General features: G+C 55.4%; 13 protein-coding genes across 13 annotated transcripts; 6 read left to right on the top strand and 7 right to left on the bottom strand.

Moving 5' to 3' along the window:
• Window positions 1-178: 178 nt before the first annotated feature.
• Window positions 179-1,424, top strand: BGZ61DRAFT_525942 (uncharacterized protein; the record flags this gene model as incomplete). Its single annotated transcript, XM_046252854.1, has 2 exons — window positions 179-281; window positions 334-1,424. 2 exons carry the CDS (start codon window positions 179-181, stop codon window positions 1,422-1,424), a joined length of 1,194 nt encoding a protein of 397 aa, XP_046112681.1.
• A 61-nt stretch (window positions 1,425-1,485) lies between these two features.
• On the bottom strand, window positions 1,486-2,662 carry BGZ61DRAFT_338980 (tryptophan synthase beta subunit-like PLP-dependent enzyme; the record flags this gene model as incomplete). Its single annotated transcript, XM_046239184.1, has 2 exons — window positions 1,486-2,483; window positions 2,548-2,662. The coding sequence occupies 2 exons, from the start codon at window positions 2,660-2,662 to the stop codon at window positions 1,486-1,488; spliced, it is 1,113 nt and encodes a 370-aa protein (XP_046112680.1).
• A 271-nt stretch (window positions 2,663-2,933) lies between these two features.
• BGZ61DRAFT_378702 (uncharacterized protein) lies at window positions 2,934-6,192 on the bottom strand. The gene is made up of 2 exons (XM_046242593.1): window positions 5,868-6,192; window positions 2,934-5,784 (listed from the first exon to the last, which is right to left on the bottom strand). Exons 1-2 carry the CDS (start codon window positions 5,916-5,918, stop codon window positions 3,034-3,036), a joined length of 2,802 nt encoding a protein of 933 aa, XP_046112679.1. The 5' UTR covers window positions 5,919-6,192; the 3' UTR covers window positions 2,934-3,033.
• Window positions 6,193-6,730: 538 nt separating this feature from the next.
• BGZ61DRAFT_525939 (ClpP/crotonase-like domain-containing protein) lies at window positions 6,731-7,654 on the bottom strand (the record flags this gene model as incomplete). Its single annotated transcript, XM_046252853.1, has 2 exons — window positions 6,731-7,461; window positions 7,513-7,654. 2 exons carry the CDS (start codon window positions 7,652-7,654, stop codon window positions 6,731-6,733), a joined length of 873 nt encoding a protein of 290 aa, XP_046112678.1.
• A 715-nt stretch (window positions 7,655-8,369) lies between these two features.
• Window positions 8,370-9,789, top strand: BGZ61DRAFT_439167 (retrieval of early ER protein Rer1). The gene is made up of 4 exons (XM_046244333.1): window positions 8,370-8,803; window positions 8,854-8,971; window positions 9,028-9,327; window positions 9,386-9,789. Exons 1-4 carry the CDS (start codon window positions 8,735-8,737, stop codon window positions 9,469-9,471), a joined length of 573 nt encoding a protein of 190 aa, XP_046112677.1. The 5' UTR covers window positions 8,370-8,734; the 3' UTR covers window positions 9,472-9,789.
• A 298-nt stretch (window positions 9,790-10,087) lies between these two features.
• Window positions 10,088-11,532, top strand: BGZ61DRAFT_525937 (Paf1-domain-containing protein; the record flags this gene model as incomplete). The annotated part of the gene is made up of 2 exons (XM_046252852.1): window positions 10,088-10,358; window positions 10,418-11,532. 2 exons carry the CDS (start codon window positions 10,088-10,090, stop codon window positions 11,530-11,532), a joined length of 1,386 nt encoding a protein of 461 aa, XP_046112676.1.
• A 443-nt stretch (window positions 11,533-11,975) lies between these two features.
• On the bottom strand, window positions 11,976-13,921 carry BGZ61DRAFT_339197 (uncharacterized protein; the record flags this gene model as incomplete). Its single annotated transcript, XM_046239205.1, has 2 exons — window positions 11,976-12,027; window positions 12,105-13,921. 2 exons carry the CDS (start codon window positions 13,919-13,921, stop codon window positions 11,976-11,978), a joined length of 1,869 nt encoding a protein of 622 aa, XP_046112675.1.
• Window positions 13,922-14,656: 735 nt separating this feature from the next.
• On the bottom strand, window positions 14,657-15,790 carry BGZ61DRAFT_439162 (ribosomal protein S8). The gene is made up of 2 exons (XM_046244332.1): window positions 15,304-15,790; window positions 14,657-15,074 (listed from the first exon to the last, which is right to left on the bottom strand). The coding sequence occupies exons 1-2, from the start codon at window positions 15,434-15,436 to the stop codon at window positions 14,815-14,817; spliced, it is 393 nt and encodes a 130-aa protein (XP_046112674.1). The 5' UTR covers window positions 15,437-15,790; the 3' UTR covers window positions 14,657-14,814.
• Window positions 15,791-15,817: 27 nt separating this feature from the next.
• Window positions 15,818-16,846, top strand: BGZ61DRAFT_501987 (50S ribosomal protein L30e-like protein). The gene is made up of 3 exons (XM_046251715.1): window positions 15,818-16,026; window positions 16,156-16,471; window positions 16,537-16,846. Exons 1-3 carry the CDS (start codon window positions 16,024-16,026, stop codon window positions 16,659-16,661), a joined length of 444 nt encoding a protein of 147 aa, XP_046112673.1. The 5' UTR covers window positions 15,818-16,023; the 3' UTR covers window positions 16,662-16,846.
• On the bottom strand, window positions 16,771-17,872 carry BGZ61DRAFT_439159 (uncharacterized protein). Its single transcript, XM_046244331.1, has 5 exons — window positions 17,681-17,872; window positions 17,506-17,608; window positions 17,300-17,436; window positions 17,110-17,244; window positions 16,771-17,053 (listed from the first exon to the last, which is right to left on the bottom strand). Exons 1-4 carry the CDS (start codon window positions 17,819-17,821, stop codon window positions 17,227-17,229), a joined length of 399 nt encoding a protein of 132 aa, XP_046112672.1. The 5' UTR covers window positions 17,822-17,872; the 3' UTR covers window positions 16,771-17,053; window positions 17,110-17,226.
• A 1-nt stretch (window position 17,873) lies between these two features.
• BGZ61DRAFT_439158 (PUA-like domain-containing protein) lies at window positions 17,874-20,023 on the bottom strand. The gene is made up of 5 exons (XM_046244330.1): window positions 19,499-20,023; window positions 19,369-19,447; window positions 18,786-19,314; window positions 18,451-18,729; window positions 17,874-18,399 (listed from the first exon to the last, which is right to left on the bottom strand). The coding sequence occupies exons 1-5, from the start codon at window positions 19,529-19,531 to the stop codon at window positions 18,039-18,041; spliced, it is 1,281 nt and encodes a 426-aa protein (XP_046112671.1). The 5' UTR covers window positions 19,532-20,023; the 3' UTR covers window positions 17,874-18,038.
• A 463-nt stretch (window positions 20,024-20,486) lies between these two features.
• Window positions 20,487-20,929, top strand: BGZ61DRAFT_471269 (uncharacterized protein; the record flags this gene model as incomplete). The annotated part of the gene is made up of 3 exons (XM_046248190.1): window positions 20,487-20,543; window positions 20,600-20,727; window positions 20,788-20,929. The coding sequence occupies 3 exons, from the start codon at window positions 20,487-20,489 to the stop codon at window positions 20,927-20,929; spliced, it is 327 nt and encodes a 108-aa protein (XP_046112670.1).
• A 314-nt stretch (window positions 20,930-21,243) lies between these two features.
• BGZ61DRAFT_24048 (pseudouridine synthase) lies at window positions 21,244-23,714 on the top strand. Its single transcript, XM_046238336.1, has 3 exons — window positions 21,244-21,424; window positions 21,478-21,565; window positions 21,612-23,714. Exons 1-3 carry the CDS (start codon window positions 21,309-21,311, stop codon window positions 23,640-23,642), a joined length of 2,235 nt encoding a protein of 744 aa, XP_046112669.1. The 5' UTR covers window positions 21,244-21,308; the 3' UTR covers window positions 23,643-23,714.
• Window positions 23,715-23,745: the final 31 nt, after the last annotated feature.

Genomic DNA, 23,745 nt, shown 5'->3' with positions numbered 1-23,745 from the left:
AGTCCCGGGTTTGGCCTTCCAATTCTTGTCCCTGATTGGCCCCGGGGCATAGTTTCTCCGGGAATTTCCAAGTCCCTGCACGCATATGCGTCCATCATTTTCGAGGCCAGCCACTTTTTTAATAGAGCTTCATAGAATAATAATAGATCGGATCTTTTGCGATTCAATCACCGAAATCATGGTTAAAAACTCGTTGAAACAGGCCATTCGGCCGCTGGCCAACCTGCGCACTTCCGTGGTGCCGCGATCAATCCGCAAATTCAGCTCATCTCCCTCCCATGGTATGTCTTCTGTCTCTCCCCTCAGGTCCACTACTCACATATCCTGTCACAGGCTTGAAGGCCATCTTCACTGAGACCGACAACTCCAGGTTGAACGAAGTCCTCAGCAATATCCAAGAGAAGATCATTCTCCCCTCATACCTCCCCGAAAAGCAGCGCGAGCTCGTCCTCAACCCCAAGTCCCGAAACTACATCCAACAAAACCCCATCATCATCGAGGTCGATGGCCTTGAGCACAAGTTCTCCACCATCGATCGGTTCACCGAAATCCCCAACTCCAAGAAGGCTCTCCTGAGCGCTCTCGATTTGATGAAGACCAAGGAGGACTGGGACAACCTGGGCACGCTCTTAGCAGGTTACCAAAAGGCCGGCATTAAGCTCCCCAAGCACCACTACATGAAGATGATCCGCAGAGCTGGCCGCAACGGACAAATCTACTCAATCATTGAGTGTGCCAAGCAGGCGCAGAAGACCGGCTTCGAGCTGTCCCAGAAGGAGCATGTTATCCAGCTGTTGAGCTTCATCAGCAACAAGATCACCCACGTTGGCCCCGGGGAGGCCAAGTCAGTGGATGCTTTGAGATGGACTGAGATTGTCTTGGACCTCCTCCAGCGACCCCCGCACGTCAACGAGAGCTTGAGTGCGCTCGAGCAAACACAGTCTCACCCCCTTGTGCGCGGACAGGTCCTGTTTTCCCAAGCGTCTACCGTTCAGTATCTGAAGCAACAGGAGAAGCCGGCCGAGAAAGAGTTGGTAGCTCTCTCCGATAGCACGCAGGCTCTCACAAGCTTGTGGTCTCGCGGGCTTAAGGAGGGAGAGGAGCTCAAGGTTCCTTCCGCGATTTCGGACTTGAGGCCTCACCAGGAGCAGAACCTGCCCAAGAACAAGGGCCGCGCCACCCTTTCCATGAGTGAATTCGTTCAGGCCGTTGCCCTGAACATCAAGGGTATGTCGTTGGCCCGAGAGATCCTCGGCGATGCCGCCAAGGGTCTGGAGCCCATCGAAAAGCAGTTGGAGGAGCACTTGAAGGAGTTTGTGGAGTCCAGTTCCAAGTATAATGAGCCTTCTGTCGACGTGTACGAGAAGGTCATGGGAAAGAAGCCCGTCTGGGCTGCCCCAGCACAGCCAGCCGCTGAGGCATGAATTTGACGTTGTAATGTACCATAAATGTGTATTATCTACTCTTCTGTACAACAAAATCCTTCTATGGTAGAACAATGTACTTCTCCAGGTGCTTGGGAATAGCACCCAGCAGCTTCTTTTCAGTCAGCCACGTGCGTGAGAACAACCGGTCGGCATATCTGTAGGCGCCGTCGCAGAGGACAGTGACGACGGTGTTGCCCTTGCCGAGCTTCTCGGCCACCTCCTTCGCGGCCACGACGTTGAGCGAGGAGCTGGCGCCCAGGTACAGACCCTCCTCGTCGAGGCAGCGGTAGACCATCTCGATGCTCTTCTCGTCGGCAATAGTCATAGAACCGTCAATCAGGTCAAGATCGGGCTGGAGATTGTCGGTGATGCGGCCCTGGCCGATGCCCTCGGTGATGGAGGAGCCACTGCGCTCAATGAGATTGCCGCCGGAGCTGATGTACGAGTGCAGCACGCTGCCGGGGGGATCGGCGAGGAAGCTCTTGACGCGGCCGTTGGAGACCTCCTTCAGGTAACGAGTGATGCCCGCCAGGGTGCCCGCAGTTCCGGTGGCGCAGGTGAAGGCATCGACCTTGCCCTGGGTCTGAGTCCAGATCTCGGGGCCGGTGGTCTCGATGTGCGCCCTCCGGTTGGCAGTGTTGTCGAACTGGTTGGTCCAGACGGCGTTCTCGAGGCGCTCGGCGTGGCGGCGGGCCTGGTGGTTGTAGTTCTCCGGGTTGTCGAAGGCGACGGCGGGGACGGGGTAGACCTCGGCGCCGAGGAGTCGGAGCAGGTCGATCTTGCCCTGCGACTGGGTGTTGGGCATGTAGATGACGAGTTTGTAGCCGCGGGACCGGCAGACGTGGGCCAAGCCGATGCCCGTGTTACCGGCAGTACCTTCGACGACGGTGCCGCCGGGCTGCAGCAGGCCGCGCTCCTCGGCATCCTTGACGACGTACAGGGCGGCGCGGTCCTTGACGGAGCCTCCGGGGTTCATGAACTCGGCCTTTCCGAGAATCTCGCAGCCCGTCTCCTCGGAGAGCTTGTTGAGGCGAATGAGGGGCGTGTTGCCGATAGCTGGAGAGAGCAGGCAGTCAGCATTTGGGTCCAGTCGACAGCTACGCCGGCACATGGAGCGCACCTCCAGTCAAGCCCTTGGAGACGCCCTGGGCGCTCGACACAGCGACAGTGTAGGCGCTGGGCTCAGCAGCCTTGGCCGCCGCGATGGCGAGGCGCCGCACGCTGTGACGGAACATTGGAGCAGGAAACGGGATCGTGAACGTCCAAAGGAAAGCAATTGGCGCAGTCACACGGGTGGAAATGCCCCGAGCGAAGAGAGAGTGGCTGACGGAGCTGTGCTTTGTAAAGAGAGGAATTGGAGGTTTTGAGGTGGGATATATCAGGTGGGGCCGCAACCGGAGACGATGGCGCAATTGCTCGTCGGACCCTCGGCGGCGTTGGTTTGGGAAATCCACCCCGAGTTCCATCCGAAGTTGCATTAGCAATCCAACCGCGGCCGGCAGCTGCTGAAGGGATATACATCGTTATATTGCGAGTAAATTACCGAGACTGTCCTACATCGCGGAACTCTCATCCATCCCTATTCCAACTTGGTATTTCATTGCCCTCAAGTCTCACCGTGGGCTCGCTGCTCCAACCGCACGTACGGCGCTGGGAACAGCCCCCGAGTGCCCATGTACGACCCAAAGAACCAATCGCCGTTAACGTCCTCAATCTCTTTGATCTCGGCGCCTCGGGGAAACAGCAACTCGTCGTCTGACCCAGCCTTGGGGTACCAAGCCCATCTGGCACCCGCCTTGTAGCCAACTCCGCCATCAGGTGGGAAGTTTTGTACCATCTTGCTCGATCCGTCGCTCGCTGGTGCATTTTCTGATACGTCCTTCGTAATGAGACGGGCCACGGCTTGGTCACCGTGCTGCCATAGCCATTTTTGGTAGCCCTTGGCCTGGTGATCTGGGTTCTCAGGGGCCTCGGAGCGCAAGCTACGACCACCAACGAGGTCCTTGGCGACATATCTCCACTGGCCGACCTTGCCTTCAGTGAACGCAACTACCACCATTCTGTGTCCGTTGAGACATCTCCTCCACCCCGAGTGGCCATTTTCACCACTGATTTCACCTTGGGCAACGAGGTTGCCGTAGCAAGAAGAGCAGATGTCGTAGTCGCCGGGCGTCGCATCCGGGACAAGTGAGCTGGTACAGCTATAGCAATGGTATCTTGCCTGGCTAGGGGTTATGGGATCCTGGCAGACATCACACCTGGTAGCGAACGATAGGGGTTTAAAGGCTCCCATGTTTGATGTGTTGGGACCAGTCAGTATTGTCGCGGTTGGAGGTCGACCCGGCGATCGAGGGCTCACCGGCCGTCCCTGGGAAGATTGCGTAGCTTCGTGAGCGAGTGGTAGGAGAGTGTGCGTGCAAGATCTTCCCTGATTCACACAGTCATTACAGAAGCCCCAGTCGCCTTCGTTGCAAACATCACAGCGCCAATAACAATCGTTGGTCCATGCAGAACACTTTGCACAGAATGTTCCGCTTTCAAGTCGCTTTCGAGGGTCTTCAATCGAAAGGGTTTTCCTGCCATCTGCTCCGCCAGGAGTGGACCGGGGTCGTATGTAACGACTTGCCGTAAGGATATGAGGCATCGCCACTTGTCCCTCTGATTGCTGGCGCTTCTTTTCCCACTTGGCCCAGGCCCCGTAGCCGAAGCCGAACCAGTAGAGACATCCCTTTCCTGCTCGATAACAGTCAAGGCACATGTTCCACTGGCCGTTGGAACAGGTGCCGCAGCTGTAGTGGACTTCGTACTCAATGTGCGGCTTGTTACATCGTGAGCAGCTGATTGATGGCTCCGGAAACAGGTGGGATCGAGCTCGTTGGTGCGCTATCATGGTCGGGCTGCTGACCGGGCTCGCGACACTTGAATGAACAATAGCAAGGTCTGCGGGTCGATTGGTTCTGTTTCCACGTCCTGCACCAGATTCTTGGTGACCTGTTGTAGGCTGCGTTGGGGCCTGCCCGCTTGGTGGTGCTCCTTGAGGTGCACGATTGGCAAATGACAAATTGCTCGAAGTGCCTGCGTGTGTTGATTCATTTGCGTTTGGGACCGCTCCTGGGACCGCCGGCGTGCTGGCGCTCCGCGATTCACTGAAGCTAGATCGTGGGGCCGTCGGGTCTGATGTCTGAGACCTCAAGGTCAGATCCGTTGACGACCGAGCAGCAGGCCTGGTCTCGGATGCGCTGGGGAAGATTGGAGTTGTAGCACTGCGGCTATCGCTGGATGTCCGCCTCCTTGTCCTTCGGCTGAAGTCTTGGACTTCCAACACAGCTGATGATGCCGACGGGGGTGGCCTGCTTCGTTCTTCGGTTTGGCTTGTGGCGCTGGCCGACCTGGAATGACGAGTGCGGCTTCTCTGTCGGTCGCTTCCTTCGGGGGCTCGTAATCTCGGATCCGTACCGGTTGACTCCGTGTGTCGGGAAGAGGAAGATTGTCCGCTCGCATTATTCCTCCGCGAAGCCTCGTGTCGAGCTCGGTCCCTCTGTCGTCGACGATATGCCTCCGTGATCCGCCGGCTGAGCTCGTCGTCTCGACTCAAATCGATGTTATCCAAGTCAAGTCCATCGAGAAGTCCTTCTTCTTGGATTTGCCTAGCAAAAGACTCGATCTCTCTCTCGATATCTCGTTCACTCATGTCCGCCGAGCTGATGAGCGATCTGATGGACGACTGATGCTCGATCTGACGCTGTCTCGACTCGCTTCTTCTATGTCTCCGTTCACTGTCGGAATACACCTGCTCAGAGCTTTGCCGTGCACCCTCTTCTCCCCGTGAGTGATGTCCGCTTCGTCGTGGTCGGCTGTCCAAGCTCCTGTCTCGGCTTGCTCTTGGCCTATCGTCCGACCGGCTGTCTCGTCGTCTCCGTGCCCTGGGTGGCACCGATGACGAGACTCCCGCATCTCGTAGGCTCATCTCCCGCACTTCGTCAACCAGTCGCCGGTCCTCGTTCTCTGCACGCCGCTCTTCCGCCGTCCTTCCGCGGGCAGAGAGCCTGGGAAGCACCTGATCACCCGGTTTGTATTTCCCTGCCATTTCCTCCTTCTCGGCGGCCGAGCGGTCCTTGTCTGGGTTCGCAGCCACAAACATGTCCAAAAGAGTCACCACGGTGGCGTTGTGCCGGGTATCTCGGACTGATGCTCGGCATGCTGGGCAGGTGAAGATGGCGGTACCGGGAGCTGGTGAGTTGGGCGATCTCTCGGCGGTCGCAGCTCGAAAGGAGAACCATTCCTTGAGACAAGCGCCGCAAAAAGTATGGAGGCAATCAAGAAGCGTGAGGGGTTGGTAAAGGAGCTCTGTGCAGATCTGCGCATCATCAGCAGCGGTCACGTATAACAATGGGACATCGCTCGTGGTTGGGCACTGTCAAGGTGGGAGGGGGAACATACCGAGCACGTCAGCTCCTTCTCGAGGTCTAGGCCAGGCTTTGGAGAATCCATTCATGACACCTATGATCGGATAATGCCCATTCTCTGGGAGCAAGAGTTGGCGACAGCCTCCGGGGCGAAGGCGGGAGAGGACAGAAAGGTAATGGATGCGTGGATGGATGGCGGCGGTGTTGGGCTTGGTAAACCCATGTCATCGTTCTGTCAGTGGGTGGCGGGGTGGATATTTGGGGCTGCATGGGCGCCTAGGCGCTGCGAGATAGGGCGGGCGACCAAAAAATAGGCATCTCACAATGGATGCTGGGCGTACACACCACACACACACGGGGCCACGAGGGGTTGGGCCGCATGAATACGAATGAAGCCTTACAGAGCAGAGCAGGGATACGGCTGCGGATGCGAGACCTGTCAGTAACACATTCGGCAACGGGCACGGCACTGTAGTGAGCAGATGGAGATGAGTCGGTCGGCGTATGGCAGCTTTCTGTCGGTATTCAAGGAATGGTTTTCGCTCGAGTTCAGTTGCTAGTAGCAGGTCCTATTCTCTTGGTCATTCTCTTGGTCATAACTATTTCATGATCTGGGTGGTCACCGCCCATCACCCCCGCCATCCACCAACCGAAACAGGCCAAGCATTTTGCACAAACTTGGAAAACCGAGCCTCGTCCCGCGTCACTCCCTTGGAGATGGTGTGTAAGTATGCCTCTGTTGTGTGCCTGTTTCCAAGCGCCAAGGCCGAGCCGACATCGCCATCGCCAGCACTGCTTCCCGCTTCCGTCAGCAGCGGTTGCAACGGCGACGCCCCCATAAGCACCAGCCCCCAATTGCAACAGCACCGGTCTCACTTCTGGCATGCCATTATCTCTCTACGAGTGAGACCACTCCGCCTTCTTCTTCTCTGCAAATGCCTTCATACCAATCTTCTGGTCCTGGCTGCCGAACAGGCTGTGGAACACCCGCCTCTCATACTCAACGCCGTCCCGCAGCGGCAGGTCCTGACTCTTGTTAACCACCTCCTTGGCCGCGATGATGGCAACCCTCGAGTGTCCGGCAATCGCCTCGGCCAGCTTCAGCGTCTCCTCCATCAGGGCCTCGTAGGTAGGGAACGTCCTCGCGGCGACACCCCACTTTTCGGCCTCCACACCTGAGAATGACTTGCCCGTAAGGATGAGCTCCATCGCCTTGGACTTGCCAATGGCCCGGGTCAGTCGCTGGCTGCCACCGGCACCGGGGACAGTGCCAAGCTTGATCTCGGGTTGGCCAAAGTTGGCATTCTCAGTGCAGTAGATGAGATCGCACATCATGGCCAGCTCGCAACCACCACCAAGGGCGTGGCCAGAGACGGCAGCAACAATGGGCTTCTTGATCTGAGTAGTGAGGTTTGACCACGACTCAATGAAGGAGTTGGTGTAGGCGTCGGCAAAGGTGAGCGGGGCCATCTCCTTGATATCAGCACCAGCGGCGAAGGCCTTCTGGGATCCAGTCAGGATGATGACTGAAGTCTCATCTGAGCCATTGAGCTCGACCAGAGCTTCGTTGAGCTCCTTGATAAGCGGGGTGCACAGAGCATTGAGAGCCTTGGGTCGGTTCAAGGTCACTGTATTGCTGGTAAGCGTATGAGCTTAACTCCCAGGGTAGTACATCTTACCTTGGCTAACACCAGGCTTTGGCTGCGAAACCTGGATAAACTCATAGGTCTTCGAGCTGTATGCGCGAGCCAGTCGGGGAAGGGTTAGAGCTTGGAAGGGAACCCGAGCAGTGATAGGTCTGAAGCATCGTAGGGCGTTCATCTTGACAGCTGATATCGGAGGATTAAGGTATGCAAGGGATGATTGGAAAGGGAGAAACCGTCGGGTTGGCAGGTAGCAGAGGAGGAAACAGGCTTCAATTATTCACTGCAGCGTCAAAGCCAATGATTCTCCTTCAATGGGTGAGGGAAGAACGAGAGACGGCTTATGAAGCTCCTCAACGGCCGGTTAAGACGACTAGAGCTTGTGCCCACTGTGACGAAATGGGGCCTGGATAGCGTCGGTGCTTGAGCCGAGGGTAACAATGGCCACTCAGAGCGTCGACGACGGGAGGGGTCACGTGCAATAACCGTTATAGCCGAAAGTAACCTTGGAATGAAGTTTGACTTGAACTGTGTACTCGAAACCTTGGGGTATCAGTTCAATGAAAGAGCAAAAGGCATTCGTTTTACCAAAATGAAGCTACGCGTGAGTTGATGTCTAATCTTAGAACTCCAGCATGTACGTATAGTAGTACGTGCAAGTACTCCGTGCCTAATCAAGCTGTTCCCTGGCAGCTCCACTCTGCGCAGGTATGCAGTTGGCATTCGATGTGGTGGCTGCGTGCCTGAACAGGGCCAGACAGCGATTGAGCAAGACGTGGGCTGCAGGCACATCATCGTAGGGTTCGTGGTACTGAGCGTCAACCAAGGACTCTTATTAGATGGGTTCATTTACTACACCCCGGAGCCGAGCCACTGATAGGGTAGGGTAGATCAACCCAACTACGAAGTACCGCGGATATTAATTAGAAGCGGGAGCTTAAGAGGGACGCGAACGCGCTTGAGCACCCATCAAGTTAGGGCGCTGCGCCTCAGTCTCTGGTGGGGTACGGGCCTGAGAGTCAATCACAGTGGCGAAGAGGTAATCTTCCGGGAATCTGCCGGCGCAGCCAACGTGGCTTCGTTGGCCCAAAGTTCCAGCATATCGAGAATTGCGATTGCATCTTGGTTTCTTCAATTCCACCACCGTCGTCCTGGTCATCGTTGCAGCTCGCTCTCAACTCGCCGCTCCACTCGACCTGTCCACTCCTTCAACACCCTCCGTGTCCGACCGTCGCGCAACGCGCAACACTAATCCAAAATGAATGCGCCCGAGCCTGAGCAGACCCCTTTCGAGGCTGTCAGCGTCCACACATCCAAGATCCAGCGAGTATGCGTCTCCATCTCGCCGTCGACGACCGCCGAGCTGACAGTGTGTAGCATTATCAAGCCCTCCTGGACCAGTCGACTCCCTTTGTCCTGTACCGATGGATCGCAACTGGCGTCTGCCTGTTCCTCTTCTTCCTGCGCATCCTGTTTGCGCAAGGATGGTACATTGGTAGGCACCCTCAACACGCCTGTCATGGCATCGAGTGCAAGCTGACCCGAAGACAGTGGCCTACGCGCTCGGAATCTACCTTCTCAACCTGTTCCTAGCCTTCCTGCAGCCCAAGTTTGACCCCTCGAACGAAGCGATCGACAATGAGATGGAAGACGGCTCCGTGGGCACCCTCCCTACCAAGCAGGACGAGGAGTTCAAGCCCTTCATCCGACGCCTTCCCGAGTTCAAGTTCTGGTACTGGGCAACCCGTGCTGTCTTCATCTCCTTCGTCTGCAGTTGGTTCGAGATCTTCAACGTCCCCGTCTTCTGGCCTGTTCTGGTCATGTACTGGATCATTCTTTTCGTTCTGACCAGTGAGTTGCACCCATCCCATGACAATTCCCAGTTAAGCCAAGATCTAACCACGAGTAGTGCGAAAACAAATCCAGCACATGATCAAGTACCGCTACGTGCCCTTCTCCATGGGCAAGAAGAACTACGCCAAGAACAGCTCCTAAACGCCGCTGTGGGAGAGACCAAGATCCTTTTCTTCGGCACGGCCTGTCGCGAGACGTGGCAACTACGTGTCCTGTATAAACACCGTAGCCGGCTTTATCAAACGGCGCACTAATGCAATGTGTGTCCCAAGGCGTGTATTGCAATCAGGGATGGCGTGGGTTCTGGGACTGCAGGGACAGGGGGGCGCAGCAACCTTCAGCGACTGCTTCTATATAGACTGAATGGGCTCGGGACTGCATCCAAGTGAGAGCACAGACTCGAGTCTTGAGACGAACCATTTAATGAAAAGAACGAAATCTGAAATGAAGCAATTAAAAGGATTTTCTAATTGGATTGAAGTGAATGTGGATTATCCGGCTGTGGTGTTGGTGTTGGCGTTGGTGTTACCAGATGGCATGGTGGAGAGGCTGGCCGCTAACATCTGAGCTCCCTCTCAGCCTCGCGCCGCAAACTATTATTTCCTGTCTCGCACAGGGCCGCGACCGCGCTTCAACCACTTCACCCCCAGCTCACCACTCGCCATTCGCACTCTTCCCAGCAACCCCCGAACCAACTGCATCGCTCTCTGCCGGCTCAATCCTTCGCGACGCCCATCGTCGCCCGTCGTCACCCGCGATGTCGTCCTCGGCGCCTCGCTCCGGCGAGCGCATGATTCACCAGGATTTCATCGCCCGCATCCGCTTCAGCAATGCGCTCCCGCCGCCGCCTCACCCGCCCAAGCTGCTCGACATCCCCAACACGGGCCTGGCTAGTGGCCAGTATACCACGCCCGGTTTCGCCTCGCGCCTTGCCAGGGAGCAGCCCCTGAACATCGAGGCCGATGCCGAGCTGGGAATGCCGCTCGACCTGGTGGGCATGCCAGGCGTCTTCGATGGCGACGAACGATGTGAGCTGCCACGGCTGCGTTTGGCCGAGATTCCATCAATCATGCTGACCTTTCCACAGCAATCCAAGCACCTGCTCACCCTCCTACCCTTCACCCACACGACCGACCGCTCCTGAGGCCCATTGCCGCTCTCGGAAAGCTCAAGGTCGCCGAAGCCAACGTATCCTTCCTTCGTCGAACCGAGTACATCTCCTCCACGTCCACCAAACGACACGATGGCCCCCTGCCTCGCGCTCTCCTCGCCAAAGCCCAGAGGGGACGACGTGTCGTGGAAGCTTCTGCAGACTCCCCCCAGGCCATCAAGCGCAAGATCGACAAGGGCTTCGACGTTGCCGAGCAAGACCTCAAGGAACCCAAGCGCGTCAGGCACCCCACAAAGAAGCATCTCAAGCTGGTGGATGCCTCGCCTCTCATTCCTGATCTGGACGCGTTCCCAGATTCAGGCGCCTACGTCACCCTCAAGTTCCTCACAAACCCTGTGCCGAGCTCAGCGGAGTACGACAAACGCCTCCTCAGCGGCATGTTCAAGCCCATAGATCGGACGCAAGCCGAGGAGGAGGCGTACGAGGCCGCACTGGAGGCCCACGAGCAGGATCCTGCCAACAACCCCAAGCCACAGAACCTGATGAACTACGACTTCTACCTCAGCCAATCGGGCGGCGCTGGCGACCGCTTCCGTCGCAAGTTCGACGTCGAGAACCCCGACCACGGCGACGAGGAGCTTTACACAAACGAGACCGACACCGGCGGCTGCTTCCAGTTCGATCGCCTCCGTGCCTACGAGACGGCCCAGGAGACGGAGCTCGACCACCCGACCAAGTACGACGAGGAGATTATCCTGGCCTACAACGAGGACACCTTCTACCCCAACCAGAAGGCCGTCTACTACTACCCCGTGATGCAAAAGTCCACCATCCGCCCCCAGCGAACAAAGAACATCGCCCGCACCATCGGCCTCCCCGACGAGGAGGAACAGATTGTCGACCAGCTCGACGTCACCGTCAACGATCCCACCGAGGAGATGCGCGACGCCATGAAGAGGTACCGAGACCACCCGCTCGGCTGGGAGCAGGAGGAGGAGGCCGACGACGATCACCACGGCAGCAGCCCCGCGCCTCGACGCTCGAGGTCACCCTCCGAAGACCGGGACGCGGAGGGCGAGGAGGACGAGTAGAAGTTGGCGGCGGGTGGTAGTTTACGGAGGACATATTGTACGTTTGTATTTGTTACCAGGGGACCCTCGACATCAGCGACATCGAAAAAAGAGAGACATGGCAACCATTTCGTGGCATCCATTTGGCGAATTTTGGGCTCGTGGCGCAGGTTTCATTTATCATAGATCGAGGTTTGCTGAAAATGGAAAAAACCGATCATAAGCCATAATTTCTATCGATGCTCGTTGCATTGTGAACGCCTACCCAACCGTTGTCCCAAACCGTATACCGGGTATAATTACAAGCCACTTCGACGCCGGGTGGCCTGCTCCATCACCTAATATCAATACATATGCTTGCTTTCAGACATGTCCAAATATGTCATTATGCTCCCAGAAATCATTTCCTTTATACCGCGACGGACAGCCCCAGTCCTCCGGTATCGCCTGGTCTTCTCTCCGTTTCAGACATGGTAGCCGATGGTCTCTCTCTTATCATCACTAACACGAGCGTATCTGTATCTGTTAGCACCGATGGTTTATATATTACGCCCAGGACTGGATCAGGGCGACGAAACAAAGAATGAACTTACTCTAGCAACAGCCGGAAGAACCATGCCTCCATGTCGACCGGACGGACAGTCTTATCCGCCCACGCCCGACTCGCTGAAGCGATGCGCTCCGTCTCCAGGGCATTCGCCTCGGCGTCGAAGAAGCGCACCGTCTCGAGCCAGTCGTCGCCCTGGATGCTGAGGGGAACGTAGTGGGCCCACGGCTTGAGCCACTCGGCATGCCACTCGCGGAAGACGGCGTGCTTGAAGACGAGGCTGCGGCTTCGCAGGAAGGCGTAGAAGCGGCCGGAGAATGCGTTGCCGTCCATGTCGAGCAGATACTTGTAGTTCCAGGCGTCCTGCTGCTCCTCGTGCTCGGCGACCTTGAAGAAGGCCGTCTGCGCCTCGCAGTCGCCTGGGTCACATTGACCGACATGCGAGAAGTGCACGTCGACGAGATCACGATAGTCGCCCCTTGGGGCCAGGCTCGCATGCCACTCGGGTTGCTCAGCGGTGCCATTGTTGACCATGATCTTTGCCTGGCCGGGGCCGTTCATCTTCCGCACGAGACGTTGACGGTGCTGTCGTCGCCAGCGGCCGTTGCGGCTATACCCACCTGTCGTGGAGCCGCGCCAGTACATTTTATTCTGCTTCTTCTCCCATTCAATGTCCTTGGCCTGGTCGAAGGGGACCTTATCACTCCAATACCAGGGGGACGGATAGATCAGGTCGTTGTATGACGAGATCTTGGACTGTGAGAAGATGGGAAAGAGGTCGTGGACAACCTTGTACGTATTAGGCCCGTCGAAGAAGCCAAATGTCGAGCTGAGGGACGGGGTGAGGCAGATGTCAGACAAGGCCGTGGTGTTGTAGACGAACCCGAGTTCGCTCATGCCATATTTGCTCAGGTCATCAGCCCTCTCTTCCTCCTCGAGGTTCCGGGCGGGAGTGTCTGGTGGGCATGACACTCGAGAGTCGCTCCAGGTTGGCTGGTGCGAGTAGGTGTTGAAGCGTGTCAGCGTCGTCTCATCGAAGGACCTGCCGTCGTTCAAATCGGGGTGGTTCTCGGTGAATTCATTGGTCGGCGAGGTGATAGCAAATGCCGCGGGAATATTCTCCTCTTTGGCCTTTCGTCTCAAGTTGGCCAGGTCCTCGTGCGAGAGGACAACCCGTGGTTCGTCGTGCAAGTTGAAGGCGAGGTCCATGTCGGGCAAAAACTTGATGAACTTTGCCATCATTTCCTTAGTCGCCTCCTGCTGCCACCCGTCTCCTCCCTGAATATATGTGACATTGTGGTTTCGAATAGCGATGCCGATCAAACCGTTGTCGAATCCCAAAGCCTCCTTGGCTCTCGCCCGAATCGTCTTCGGCTTCACGCCCCAGAAGGGCGTCATCAACTCGTGGATCGTATCGAACTCGTCTACCAGCTTAACCTGGTTCTCTTGCGCAAAATGGAACCATTTATCAAAATGCGGCGGCGGAGGCATCTGGTACCGCCTGCGATACTCTGTCACGGCGTCTCCAAGCGTCTTGGACTGTCGAGCCTCCATCTCCTTAATTTCGCTCTCCGCATCGCGGATGAGATACGAAATCGGGTGTTCTGCCGTCCCAGGCGCACCTTTGGGCACTGGTCCGCCCGCCACCACTGGGACATCTTCCCAACCCAGCACTGCAGTCGGGATTGGCGCCTGTTTCGAGTCGGGCTCGGGGATGGGTTCAGGTACGGGATCTCGATCGACAGTCTCAGGCTGAGATAGCGGCGGTTCAATAGGGATTCGTAGGAACGTGTAGGCGAAGAAACAGAAGCAGAGGAGGGTTGTAGCCGTAAAAAGCCGTTGTCGACCAGATCGAGTGGCCATCACGAAGTTAAGCCCCGGCTCTGTGTCTGACAGAAATGACGTTCGAGTTAGAAGAGAAATTAGAAGGCCCAAAAATCGAGGGACAGCAAGGCTTGTACTGCATTCGAATGTCAAGACCAGGCTTCAAGACGGTATAATCATCGTCGAGTCAGGGTATTCGCATCGAATGGTGTCGGATCAACAATGTGCTCTTTTGGATTGCAGGGTCGAGCAGCTGTCACGCTTGCCGATTCCAGATCGGTTCAATATTGCAGGGAGGTATGGAGGATAGTCGATATTATTGGGGGGGTGTATCTGGCAGTATATTTACAGCAGAATATCGTACAGTTGTTGGAAGAATAACACCCGTAGCGGAGATTGCTGGTGGACAGATCGCGAGCGCTGACTGGCGAATGGGGACGATTTCGTCACCAAAGTAAACAAACGGCGGTTGGCCGGATGACCCCCACCTTTAGTTTCCCTCGCCCTGACTCCTGGATCTTTGCTGGAGAAATCTAGCATGAATCTGGCATAGCTCAATTTGACCAGGGCCAAGGACCAAATCGATGAAAAATGACATTCCGTGGCCATTGAAGTATATGCGGGTTTATGCAATCACGAGGTTTTAAAATTGGTTGCACAAGATACTCCCACTCGAGCACCGTCGCATCCGTCAGGGGCATCAACACATTCAAATAGGGGCAACAATGACAGCAGCAGCATCACTTTCACGACACATGCACAACAACTTGAGTATGTGGCTCTGAACATCTCGTCAAGGTTCCATTACTAGTGCTCGCGTGTGCGACCAGCACGAGGGCTGTAAAAATCGCATCGGTCATTGTCATCATAATCCACCCCTAACGCCGAGAATGCCAGGCTTTCTTTTTTAAAACTTTTGATATCCGTCCCGTTTAGTAGAAGAAACCAATGATCTTGCCGGCAACGTGCTTGCGGCGGGCCTCCTCGTGGTCCATGATACCGGCAGAGGTGGTCAGGATGACATAGCCGAACTGACGGGCGGGCAGTAGCTTGACGACCCACTTCTCGAGATCGGCGAGACGGACGTTGTATCGGGGAGAGATGACACCAGTCTTGTTGAGACGGCCGTTCAGCTGAACGACAATCTTGCCGGAGCGGTGGTCGTCGACCTCCTCGAACTCGCCAATGTAGCCTGCAAAATGGTTAGAAATGTTTCAAGAGACTAAAACGTAAGACCTCATGGGTTATAAAATTCAGAAACACGTTGTAAGATCTCTGAGTTTAAATCTATCGGCAATTTATAGGGGCTGAGTCGTGGGGCAGTATCGACGGTAGCCCTAGTTATCATGCCGAACAGGGTGCAAACGAGAGATGGGAAAAGGAGAAGCGAAGATAGAGGACGAGAAATGTCGGGGACATACCGTGGCGCTGCATGACCTGGAGGAACTTGATAATGACCTTTGAGCTGGGTCGGATCATAACCTGACGCTTGCCGGCCTTCTCGGCGTTGTTGATGGCGTTGAGCGCATCGTGGAGAACGGAAGTGCGGACCATTTTGGCGGTTTGTTGGAGATTCTCAAATCGAGACGGGAAATGAGGTATCTGCCATAGCAATCGAGGTTAGCCTTTCGAGGCCATGAGCGAGGAGAGTGCCCTCAACGATCGATCGCCGAGGGTTCTGCCGCCCAGTGTGCTGAAGAGGAGAAGCGTATCGAGAGACGTCGCCGGTCGGTGAAGCCGTCAATCATCAATCGTCGAGCCTCACGGCCAGAGACGCTCAGGATTGCTCTCCCCTGCCATGGTAAAAGGCATCATCCTGTTGGATTCGGATCGCTACGAGCGTCACTTGTACATACCTCTTGAGTTGTTCGTGATCGAGTGGGTAGAAAGGTAACAGGAGAGGCGCGCGAGTGGGAAAAAAAAGTGACACGAACCCACAGGTGGAAAGTGGTGTGCCCTGGTGGTCCGTGCACGTAAAAATGCCCTAAGGGCCCGCGCACTCGGTCGTTTAGATTTCGGCAAATCTGCGTGGAACCAAACGAAGACACTTCCAGATCACGACGCAAACCCCCCCCCCCCTTCCATTTTCTTGATACACATAAAAATCTTCGAGGATCGCCCGACAAGAAAAACATACCAAAATGGTGAGTTGCAACGCTGTCGCCGCATCTTCCGCCAATTGCCCGGGCGCGCGGTTGCGCGATGCGCCTGAACTGGGAATTTGTGGCGGGGGGAATATTCGCGGACACGGTCGCTAACGAGTATCGAAATAGTCGGACGTAGAAGAGAACAACGCCCCCGAGGTCAGCGAGGAGATTGAGGTCTCCGGCGATGCTCCCAAGGGTCAGATGTCCATTCTCGACGCCCTCAAGGGTGCCCTGAAGCTCGCTCTTATGCACGACGGTCTCGCCCGCGGTCTCCGAGAGGCTTCCAAGGCCCTCGACCGACGACAGGCTCACATGTGTGTCCTGAACGAGAACTGCGAGGAGGAGGCCTACAAGAAGCTCGTTATCGCTCTTTGCAGCGAGCACAACATCCCCCTCATCAAGATCCCCGACGGCAAGCAGCTCGGCGAGTGGGCCGGACTCTGTATGTTCTTTTCCATGGTGGTGGGGTTACATATGTTTGAGCCAAGTGCTAACAGGTTGATACAGGCGTCCTGGACCGCGAGGGCAACGCCCGCAAGGTCGTCAACTGCTCTTGCGTCGTTGTCAAGGACTGGGGTGAGGAGTCGCAGGAGCGCTCTGTCCTCCTCAACTACTTCCAGACCGAGCAGTAAATGCATGGACTTGGACGGCGTTGGATGTGAAGGGGACTAGAGGTGCGGACTCTGTTTCGGGACAACTCGACATGACTTTGTCATTGTACTCTGGCCACTTCGGTTGGCATCTGAATGGGTTTAGGCCTGACGTCTCACGGCCATATTGCATCGAGAGGAATATAAAAAAAATTGGGCATCATCAATATTGTCTCCACTAAACCTTTAGTAGATGTGATGTCCACGTATATGAAAGCTGGGCATCTCGTAGGTACTGTACGGACGTCGCAAGCCTTCGCCCTCAGCGTCGCCAAGACTAACATCGGACATACGCCACGATCCTGCTCATCATAGGGCCAGCACCTGACATATGAGCATGACTGGTCATGTTTTCTCGCTGCATCCGTGCGCTTCTACCTTCCAATCAGCATTTTGGGCTGGTATTTCTCAAGGTAACATCTGTCTGTACAGAATGGCGGCTTTGTCCAAGATATGGCTGCACGTAGTAGAGATGGACTTAGCTTATTATGGCGAGATACAAATGTGCTATCAGTCTCCGGCCGATTCTTTCTGTCAATTGTGGATTCTACTTTCGACCTTCGACCTAGGCATACCGTTAGTCAGCCTGTTGCAGAGTGATGCTTGTGGACCAAACTCACCATGATGATGTGATATCCAAAGCCCGTCTTCACCTCGACGAACTTGGGGCTACCAGTGGTGCTCGGCTCCAGAGCAAAGGCCGCCTCTTCAAAGGTGGGATCCAAGCTTCCCTTGATCTTCCATCCTAGTGAGCCACCTAGAGTCACAGCGTCAGTCCATGGCCGTGCTTCAAATCTTGATGCGCAACACCCAGTTGTAAACTGACCTTGTCGCGCCTTGTCCTCGGAATACTCGCGCGCCACCTCGTCAAACTTGACTCCCTCGTTGAGCTTGGCCAACGCCTCCTCCTTCTTGGAGTGCTTTTCGCACTATAATCGCCCGTCAGCATGCACAATTAGGTAGTGGCGTCATTGTGCTGAGCGCCCATTGCCAAGGCGTACCAGAATGTGGCGGACGTTGATGGACATGGCGCCCTTGGCCTTGCCACCAGACTCCTTGGTATCCTTGTCGCCGCCCTTATTCTTGTCGCCTTTTCCCTTCCCGCCGCCCTTGTCGCCGCCCTTCTTGTCGTTCTTTCCCATCTTTGCGTACGTCGTCGATGTTCCGCTGGTGGTGGTGAGAGGACGTCGGATGTGGTGGGTTAAATAAAATAGGTGCCCCGCCATCTGGGTGAAAAGTGCCCCTCACCCAATGGTGCACGATGATTGATATGCAGATGCGCCAGGTTCGTCAACCTCGGCTGGGCATTGATTTCTTTGTTCAAATATTTTCCGATTGCAGCAATTTATGGTATCTTGTTTACATTGGCTCAATTCGTTTTCCCTTTGTCTTGACAAAAGACTGGACCGGACTCGGCTGCCCTATTTTGGCCAGCTCCAACGAGGTTTGGAATGCAAGCGTCCTCATGTATTGCTCCTGGTCCATTCTCTCCTGGGCCCTCTCCATCTTCCAGTCAAGGAACCCTCGTTGTCCCACCTTCTGCTTGACCATCTCGCCCTCGTACGTCTCAAAAAGCTTCCAGTCATCCAGCTGCGAGGGGCGAGGGATTCTAATAAGCCCATCCACAGAGAATGAGTCGTTGACCCGTTCGAGAGTGAGAACAACACGGTGAAGCCCCGTTCTAAGGTTGAGTCTTTGACCATACTGGCGAATGATATATCTAGTGCAAGGTCAGTCCCGTGTCACAGCACATGGGTTAGTTTCAACTTGCAGCCCGTCGTATCGTATGCCAGCCTTTGGGGCGAGTGGGCTGTGAAGTCGATGCCCACGCAGGATCCGGATTTGAGTGCCGACTTGGGATAGTAGCGATACATGGACTTCCGAAATATGTCCCTCTTTGACATACTTAACCGTCCCGCCAGGCAGATATACATTCTCCCACCCAGTGACGAGGGGCAGCGCTGTAATACCGTACGTCCCTTTGGTGGGTGTTTCCAGTACACTTCCAACAATGCCATCGCGATGAGCGCAGGCCAAGTTTAGCCACCAACTTATTCGCAGTCAGCAACATTCCTGGCATTTTTTTCTTTGACGGGGACGACCCACTGTCCGGGCTCAAATTTCAGGTTTCCTTCGAGTTCTGATAGCGCTTCACGAGTCTTGGCTCTCCAACGTCCCTGTGAGCTCTCGTCGGTGTCGTTCATCACCACATCCTTGAGTCGGCCTGTTCTGGGGAGATTGTGATAGCGGTACTGATCGATGGTAAAGTAGCCCTCCAAAAATCGGGTCCTCCACAGCCTTTGAAGCCGCTCTGCTACTATTACGTCGTCTCGAAACCTAGTCGGAGTCGGCATCGGGCGGTTTCCGGGGCTCACAATGTCAGAGAGTAGTTTGTCGAGGCGTGCGTTCTGGATGGTTGCGAATTCAATCATTGGCATGCCGTCGACCTCGTCTTTTAACACGGCCTCCAAGAACCCCATAGCTTCTTCCCATCGTGGTCCCAGTCTGCGTCTTTCTCCAAGGCTGGAGCGGACTGAGTCGCAGAGGTCGAGTAGCAAGCCTTCGTCGAGGCCATCGTCGGAAGGTATACCATGGTCATGGAAGGATTCGACCGAGCCAATTACAGAGAGAGGGTCTATGTACCGTAAGCTGATCTGCGATTATCCCATTCCCAAAGTGCGTGTCGTACTTCTGAGGTGCGTCAGGTAGTCGGAAGAGCCGTCGTACATCCATTCATAGTCACAAGCGAGCCCTGCTGACAAGGGCACCTGTATGCATCAGTGAGAGAAGCTTCTTGGGAGATGGGAGCCCCTGCTTACTTGACAATAGCTCACTGATAATCTGTTGGGCATTTCCAGGGTATGGCGAGAGGAGGTTGTACTTTGTGCAACCTTAGGATGAGGAGGTCGGTCTTTCGTTTAGTACTCGGTTCTGCGGCGTGACATGCGGCTGATATTGGACCGACATGTCTTTGTCCTCCCATGGTTAATATGTCAGATGCTGGTCCGCGCTTCAATAGCAGGACGCGGGTTAAGGAGTCCAGAGGTGGGTCGTGTGGCAATCTGTGCGGTCATGTAGAGGGATGAAAGAAGGTTGGATTATCAAGGAATATAGGTAAGTTATGGCTTTTGGTAGCTAGACGGCCGGTGCAGAGACGGCAAGGAGAAGAGGGCGCATGTGCTGTGATGTTCGCGCCTCGTCGTTTGCGATAGTATGTGCGTCATCGCCCATCGCAAAACGGACTCGGCAGGCAAGCCTTGCTATACCAGCAGCACCTGCAGCAAGAGGCCAGATTGAACACTTACAGTCCTCCCATTATAGGTAGGTACGCGATTGAAGTTTGGTCGTAGTCGTGGAAACGGAAATGGTCGCATCCCGCTCCTAACCCCAGTCCCTCAGCTGTTCCCTCACGCCATGATGCTCTCGGCAATGCCTCACCCTGGCAGCCATGTCATAGTACTGGACATGTGTGCGCAAACCAAAAGTCCCTATCCAGTATTTTTTTAATTAAGACAATTCGAACATTTGCATTCCTTATCGCTGAGGAAGTTTCATCATGCAATCGCTCTAGTGCAAAAGCTCATTTGGCGCCAGCGACTTTTCTTGGCAACTCTTCAGGCAAACATTTTCCGTGTTAGTCGAGTCTAAGGGTAAGGGTCGCGGTAAACGACGGCCCTCGGCCCCTCGTTAATTATAATACAGTCCCCCTATTCCATGCCCCTTCAGTTAAATCCTAGAACTTATTTCTGTCTTCATTTAGAACTTGGTTTCTTTAGTCGGACTCAACTTTGATTATTTGTGGCAGACATGGCGCCCATCCAGTTGACAGCTATCATCACCCCCAAGCCGGGAAAAGCAGAACGAGTAGGTTCCCCGCCCACTTGACAACACTTTTATGGCAGTTGGCTCATTTCGAATAGTTCCTAGAGCTCTTCGATATGTGCGCCCAGTACGTTCAGGCTAACGAGCCCTATGTTCATCGATACGAATTGCACCGTGGCATTAAGGAGCTCAACGATGGCAAGGAGCAATTTGTCGTCCTTGAAGGGTAATTATTAAACCTGACTCTTGCTAGAGAAGGGTGGTATTTAACTAATACGGATAATAGCTATGATGATCAAGAGGCCTTGGACAAGCACATGAAATGTCCTCCTGTTTTAGTGATGCTTGAGGCTCTTGAGAAGGAACAGTTGATGGATATCCAGCTGATTCGGACTGCAGCTGGTCCAGGTATCAAGTCCCGAATTTAAGCAACGAGGCTGTTTTGAGCAGACAGAGATGTGTTTATATAATCCACCCCACTGCCCAAGTACATAAATAAGCCAAATAAACGGCCAAAAGAATCATGATAACTTCATCCACATGAATCGCATGACAACTTTACGCGACGTGATGAGAAGGGACTTACCCTGTACCTCCATCTGGGAACATTGGCCTCACCGCCTTCCAATCGCGGCCTCAGAAACTTCACCGCCTTCTAGATTAGGCGCCCATGAAAATAACTGCCGGATGAAAAATTACCTGTCGCAAAGTCGCCCCGCTATACAAGGGTAAAATAACATACCCGTGTCGCATCTTCAGTAGAATTGTCGCCGGCGCATACCTCTCCAACGACAATTCGCAACTACGATGGCCGATCAACCTCATTTCGCGGTGCGCGGAAGTGCCTCCTACAACAAGACCCTCGGCATTACCCAGCGCGCCACTCCACTCTCTGCGGCTTGGACGGGCGATCTTCGCGCGAGGTAAGCTGTAGCAAGTGAAGCGATTTCAAACTTACAATTCTGATGCCCTCCAGGTTCTCCGACTTTCAAGTAAATGAAATCAGGGAAGATGGAACAGTTCTCCATCTGAAGACTGTGGGATTGGGTGATGATGAGACACAGGTACTTTGGTCTCCTCATTGCCTTATTCATGAGCTAACGTCGCCAGCAGACAACCGAGGCCAAGCGGGAGTCCAATTCTGAGGCAGCGAAAGAGGGAGCCAAGCAAGAAACTGGAAAGCAGGAGGAGAATAAAGAAGCGGCGAGCAATGGCAATGGAGCAGCCACCCCCGCCCAGCCTGAGCAACCGCGAGAGGTCTCGCCCGAAGATGTGGCTGCCCTCGAGGCTCTTACCGACGCGAACTTCACAAAGGAGGTCGTAGAGCTGTACAAGGCCGGTGCTGCGGCTGATCACGAGAAGAAGAAGTCAGTCACTTCGCAGCCCATAGAGGACAGACCTAAGCGAGGCCAAATCCACCAGGAGATTCGACGCATCTTCAAGTCTCAGATCGACACCAACACAGGCGACTCAGGAGCCATCATCGCCAGCTTCGTACCACCACGAAAGCCAAACAACAGGAAGAGCCGAGGTGCTCGCGGAAACCGTGGCAACCGCGAGGACAGGCCCACGGGTGAATACCTCCACTTTACCCTGTTCAAGGAGAACCGAGACACCATGGATGCCGTGAACCAGGTTTCGCGATTCCTCAAGGCCAAGCCCCAGTCTATTGCATACGCCGGAACAAAAGACCGCAGAGCTTCAACTGTGCAGCGATGCTCAGTGCGCTATATGCGTTCGAGAAACCTCGCTGGTATCAATGGCCGGTTGTGGGGTGTCTCCACTGGGGACTATGAGTACCACGACAAGCCAGTGTACCTGGGCCAGCTCTTGGGCAACGAGTTCGTCATTGCCATCAAGAACTGTGAGATGGTTGGCGAATCCAAGGATGAGCCTTTGTCTCAGAGAGTAGAGAAGCTGAAGACCAACGTCGAGTCTGCCATTACTCACATGGGTGAACATGGCTGGATCAACTACTTTGGTCACCAGAGATTCGGCACACACGAGATCGGCACGCACGACATTGGAAAGCTGATCCTCAGTGAAAAGTACGAAGAGGCAGTCAAGTCACTGCTTCACTACGACGAGGAGATCGCCGCCAAGGCCGAGGCGGGAGAAGTTCCCGAGGAAGCATCCAAGAGGGACGACTATGCTCGTAACCAGGCTTGTATGCTATTCCTGACGGGCAAGGACGTCGACAAAGCCCTTAGGATCATGCCCAGACGCTTCGCTGCCGAGAGCTGCATTCTCCGCCACCTAAACCGCCAAGGCGCCCAGTCCCGAAAGGACTTCGTCGGCGCGCTCATCCACATCACCCGCGGCCTGCGCTCCATGTACCTCCACGCGCTCCAGTCCTACATCTGGAACCACGCCGCCAGCAAGCGCTGGGAGCTCCACGGCGAGACGGTCGTCAAGGGCGACCTCGTCATCTCCCAAGTCGACGCCACGCCTCTCGTCAGCGGCCAGGACCAGGACGGCGACGACATCGTCAACCCTACCGAGGACGACGACGAGGCCCCCGTGCGCGCCCGGCCCCTCACCGCCGAGGAGGCTGCGAGCGGGCAGTTCACCGTCTACGATGTCGTGCTTCCTACGCCGGGGTACGACGTCGTGTACCCGGACAACGAGATGGGCACCTTCTACGAGGAGTTCATGGGCGCCGAGGAGAACGGCGGGCTCGACCCTCACAAGATGCGCCGCATGCGCCGCGAGTTCAGCCTCCCCGGCCGGTACCGCAAGATCATGAACCGCTTCCTGGCACCGCCGTCGGTCGAGGTCCGCGCTTACGCCGACGACACGGAGCAGATGCACCCGACCGACTTGGACACCATCAAGGCGACGTCCAAGAGCGACGGCCACGGTGGCAAGCGCCGCCGCGAGGATGCCAACGACGACCAGACCGCTAAGAAGCCCAAGGTGGAGGGCGCCTCAGCACCAGCCACTGTCGACGTCGAGATGACGGAGGCGGACGGATCTAAGGAGGCGCCTTTGACGGCGGAGGTTGCAACCACCGTCTCTTCCGCACCGGAGCCAACAAAGGTTGCGGTGGTGGTCAAGTTCCAGCTCGGCCGCAGCGCGTACGCCACAGTTGCGCTGCGAGATCTTATGGGCGACACCCCGGAGGAGCCGGTCGCGGCTTGAGTCGTGCAAGAGTAGTCACGAATGGGTGAGATGACGTCTAGGGCGTTGCACAAGCACAGGTGGTGGAGAAATGCCTGTATCCTAAATTTTGATACCCATCTAT

This window comes from Ilyonectria robusta (assembly GCF_021365365.1).
Source record: "Ilyonectria robusta strain PMI_751 chromosome Unknown BGZ61scaffold_1, whole genome shotgun sequence".
Classification (NCBI taxonomy): domain Eukaryota; kingdom Fungi; phylum Ascomycota; class Sordariomycetes; order Hypocreales; family Nectriaceae; genus Ilyonectria; species Ilyonectria robusta.
Note: the sequence above shows the minus strand (reverse complement) of the source record. Positions and strands in the feature narration are given on the sequence as shown.

Bases quoted from the DNA above. Each gene is read 5' to 3' on its own strand.
- BGZ61DRAFT_378702 (XM_046242593.1), bottom strand. From the start codon at position 5,918: ATGGATTCTCCAAAGCCTGGCCTAGACCTCGAGAAGGAGCTGACGTGC. The intron at 5,785-5,867 runs GTATGTTCCCCC...GATGATGCGCAG, and splicing joins AGAAGGAGCTGACGTGCTCG to ATCTGCACAGAGCTCCTTTA.
- BGZ61DRAFT_439167 (XM_046244333.1), top strand. From the start codon at position 8,735: ATGAATGCGCCCGAGCCTGAGCAGACCCCTTTCGAGGCTGTCAGCGTC. The intron at 8,804-8,853 runs GTATGCGTCTCC...GACAGTGTGTAG, and splicing joins ACACATCCAAGATCCAGCGA to CATTATCAAGCCCTCCTGGA. The intron at 8,972-9,027 runs GTAGGCACCCTC...ACCCGAAGACAG, and splicing joins TGCGCAAGGATGGTACATTG to TGGCCTACGCGCTCGGAATC.
- BGZ61DRAFT_439162 (XM_046244332.1), bottom strand. From the start codon at position 15,436: ATGGTCCGCACTTCCGTTCTCCACGATGCGCTCAACGCCATCAACAAC. The intron at 15,075-15,303 runs GTATGTCCCCGA...ACCATTTTGCAG, and splicing joins CCAGGTCATGCAGCGCCACG to GCTACATTGGCGAGTTCGAG.
- BGZ61DRAFT_501987 (XM_046251715.1), top strand. The intron at 16,472-16,536 runs GTATGTTCTTTT...AGGTTGATACAG, and splicing joins CGGCGAGTGGGCCGGACTCT to GCGTCCTGGACCGCGAGGGC.
- BGZ61DRAFT_439159 (XM_046244331.1), bottom strand. From the start codon at position 17,821: ATGGGAAAGAACGACAAGAAGGGCGGCGACAAGGGCGGCGGGAAGGGA. The intron at 17,609-17,680 runs GTACGCCTTGGC...GGGCGATTATAG, and splicing joins TCAACGTCCGCCACATTCTG to TGCGAAAAGCACTCCAAGAA. The intron at 17,437-17,505 runs GTCAGTTTACAA...CTGTGACTCTAG, and splicing joins CGAGGACAAGGCGCGACAAG to GTGGCTCACTAGGATGGAAG.
- BGZ61DRAFT_439158 (XM_046244330.1), bottom strand. From the start codon at position 19,531: ATGCCCAACAGATTATCAGTGAGCTATTGTCAA. The intron at 19,448-19,498 runs GTAAGCAGGGGC...TGATGCATACAG, and splicing joins TATCAGTGAGCTATTGTCAA to GTGCCCTTGTCAGCAGGGCT. The intron at 19,315-19,368 runs GTACGACACGCA...TACGGTACATAG, and splicing joins CTACCTGACGCACCTCAGAA to ACCCTCTCTCTGTAATTGGC.
- BGZ61DRAFT_24048 (XM_046238336.1), top strand. From the start codon at position 21,309: ATGGCCGATCAACCTCATTTCGCGGTGCGCGGAAGTGCCTCCTACAAC. The intron at 21,425-21,477 runs GTAAGCTGTAGC...GATGCCCTCCAG, and splicing joins ACGGGCGATCTTCGCGCGAG to GTTCTCCGACTTTCAAGTAA. The intron at 21,566-21,611 runs GTACTTTGGTCT...TAACGTCGCCAG, and splicing joins TGGGTGATGATGAGACACAG to CAGACAACCGAGGCCAAGCG.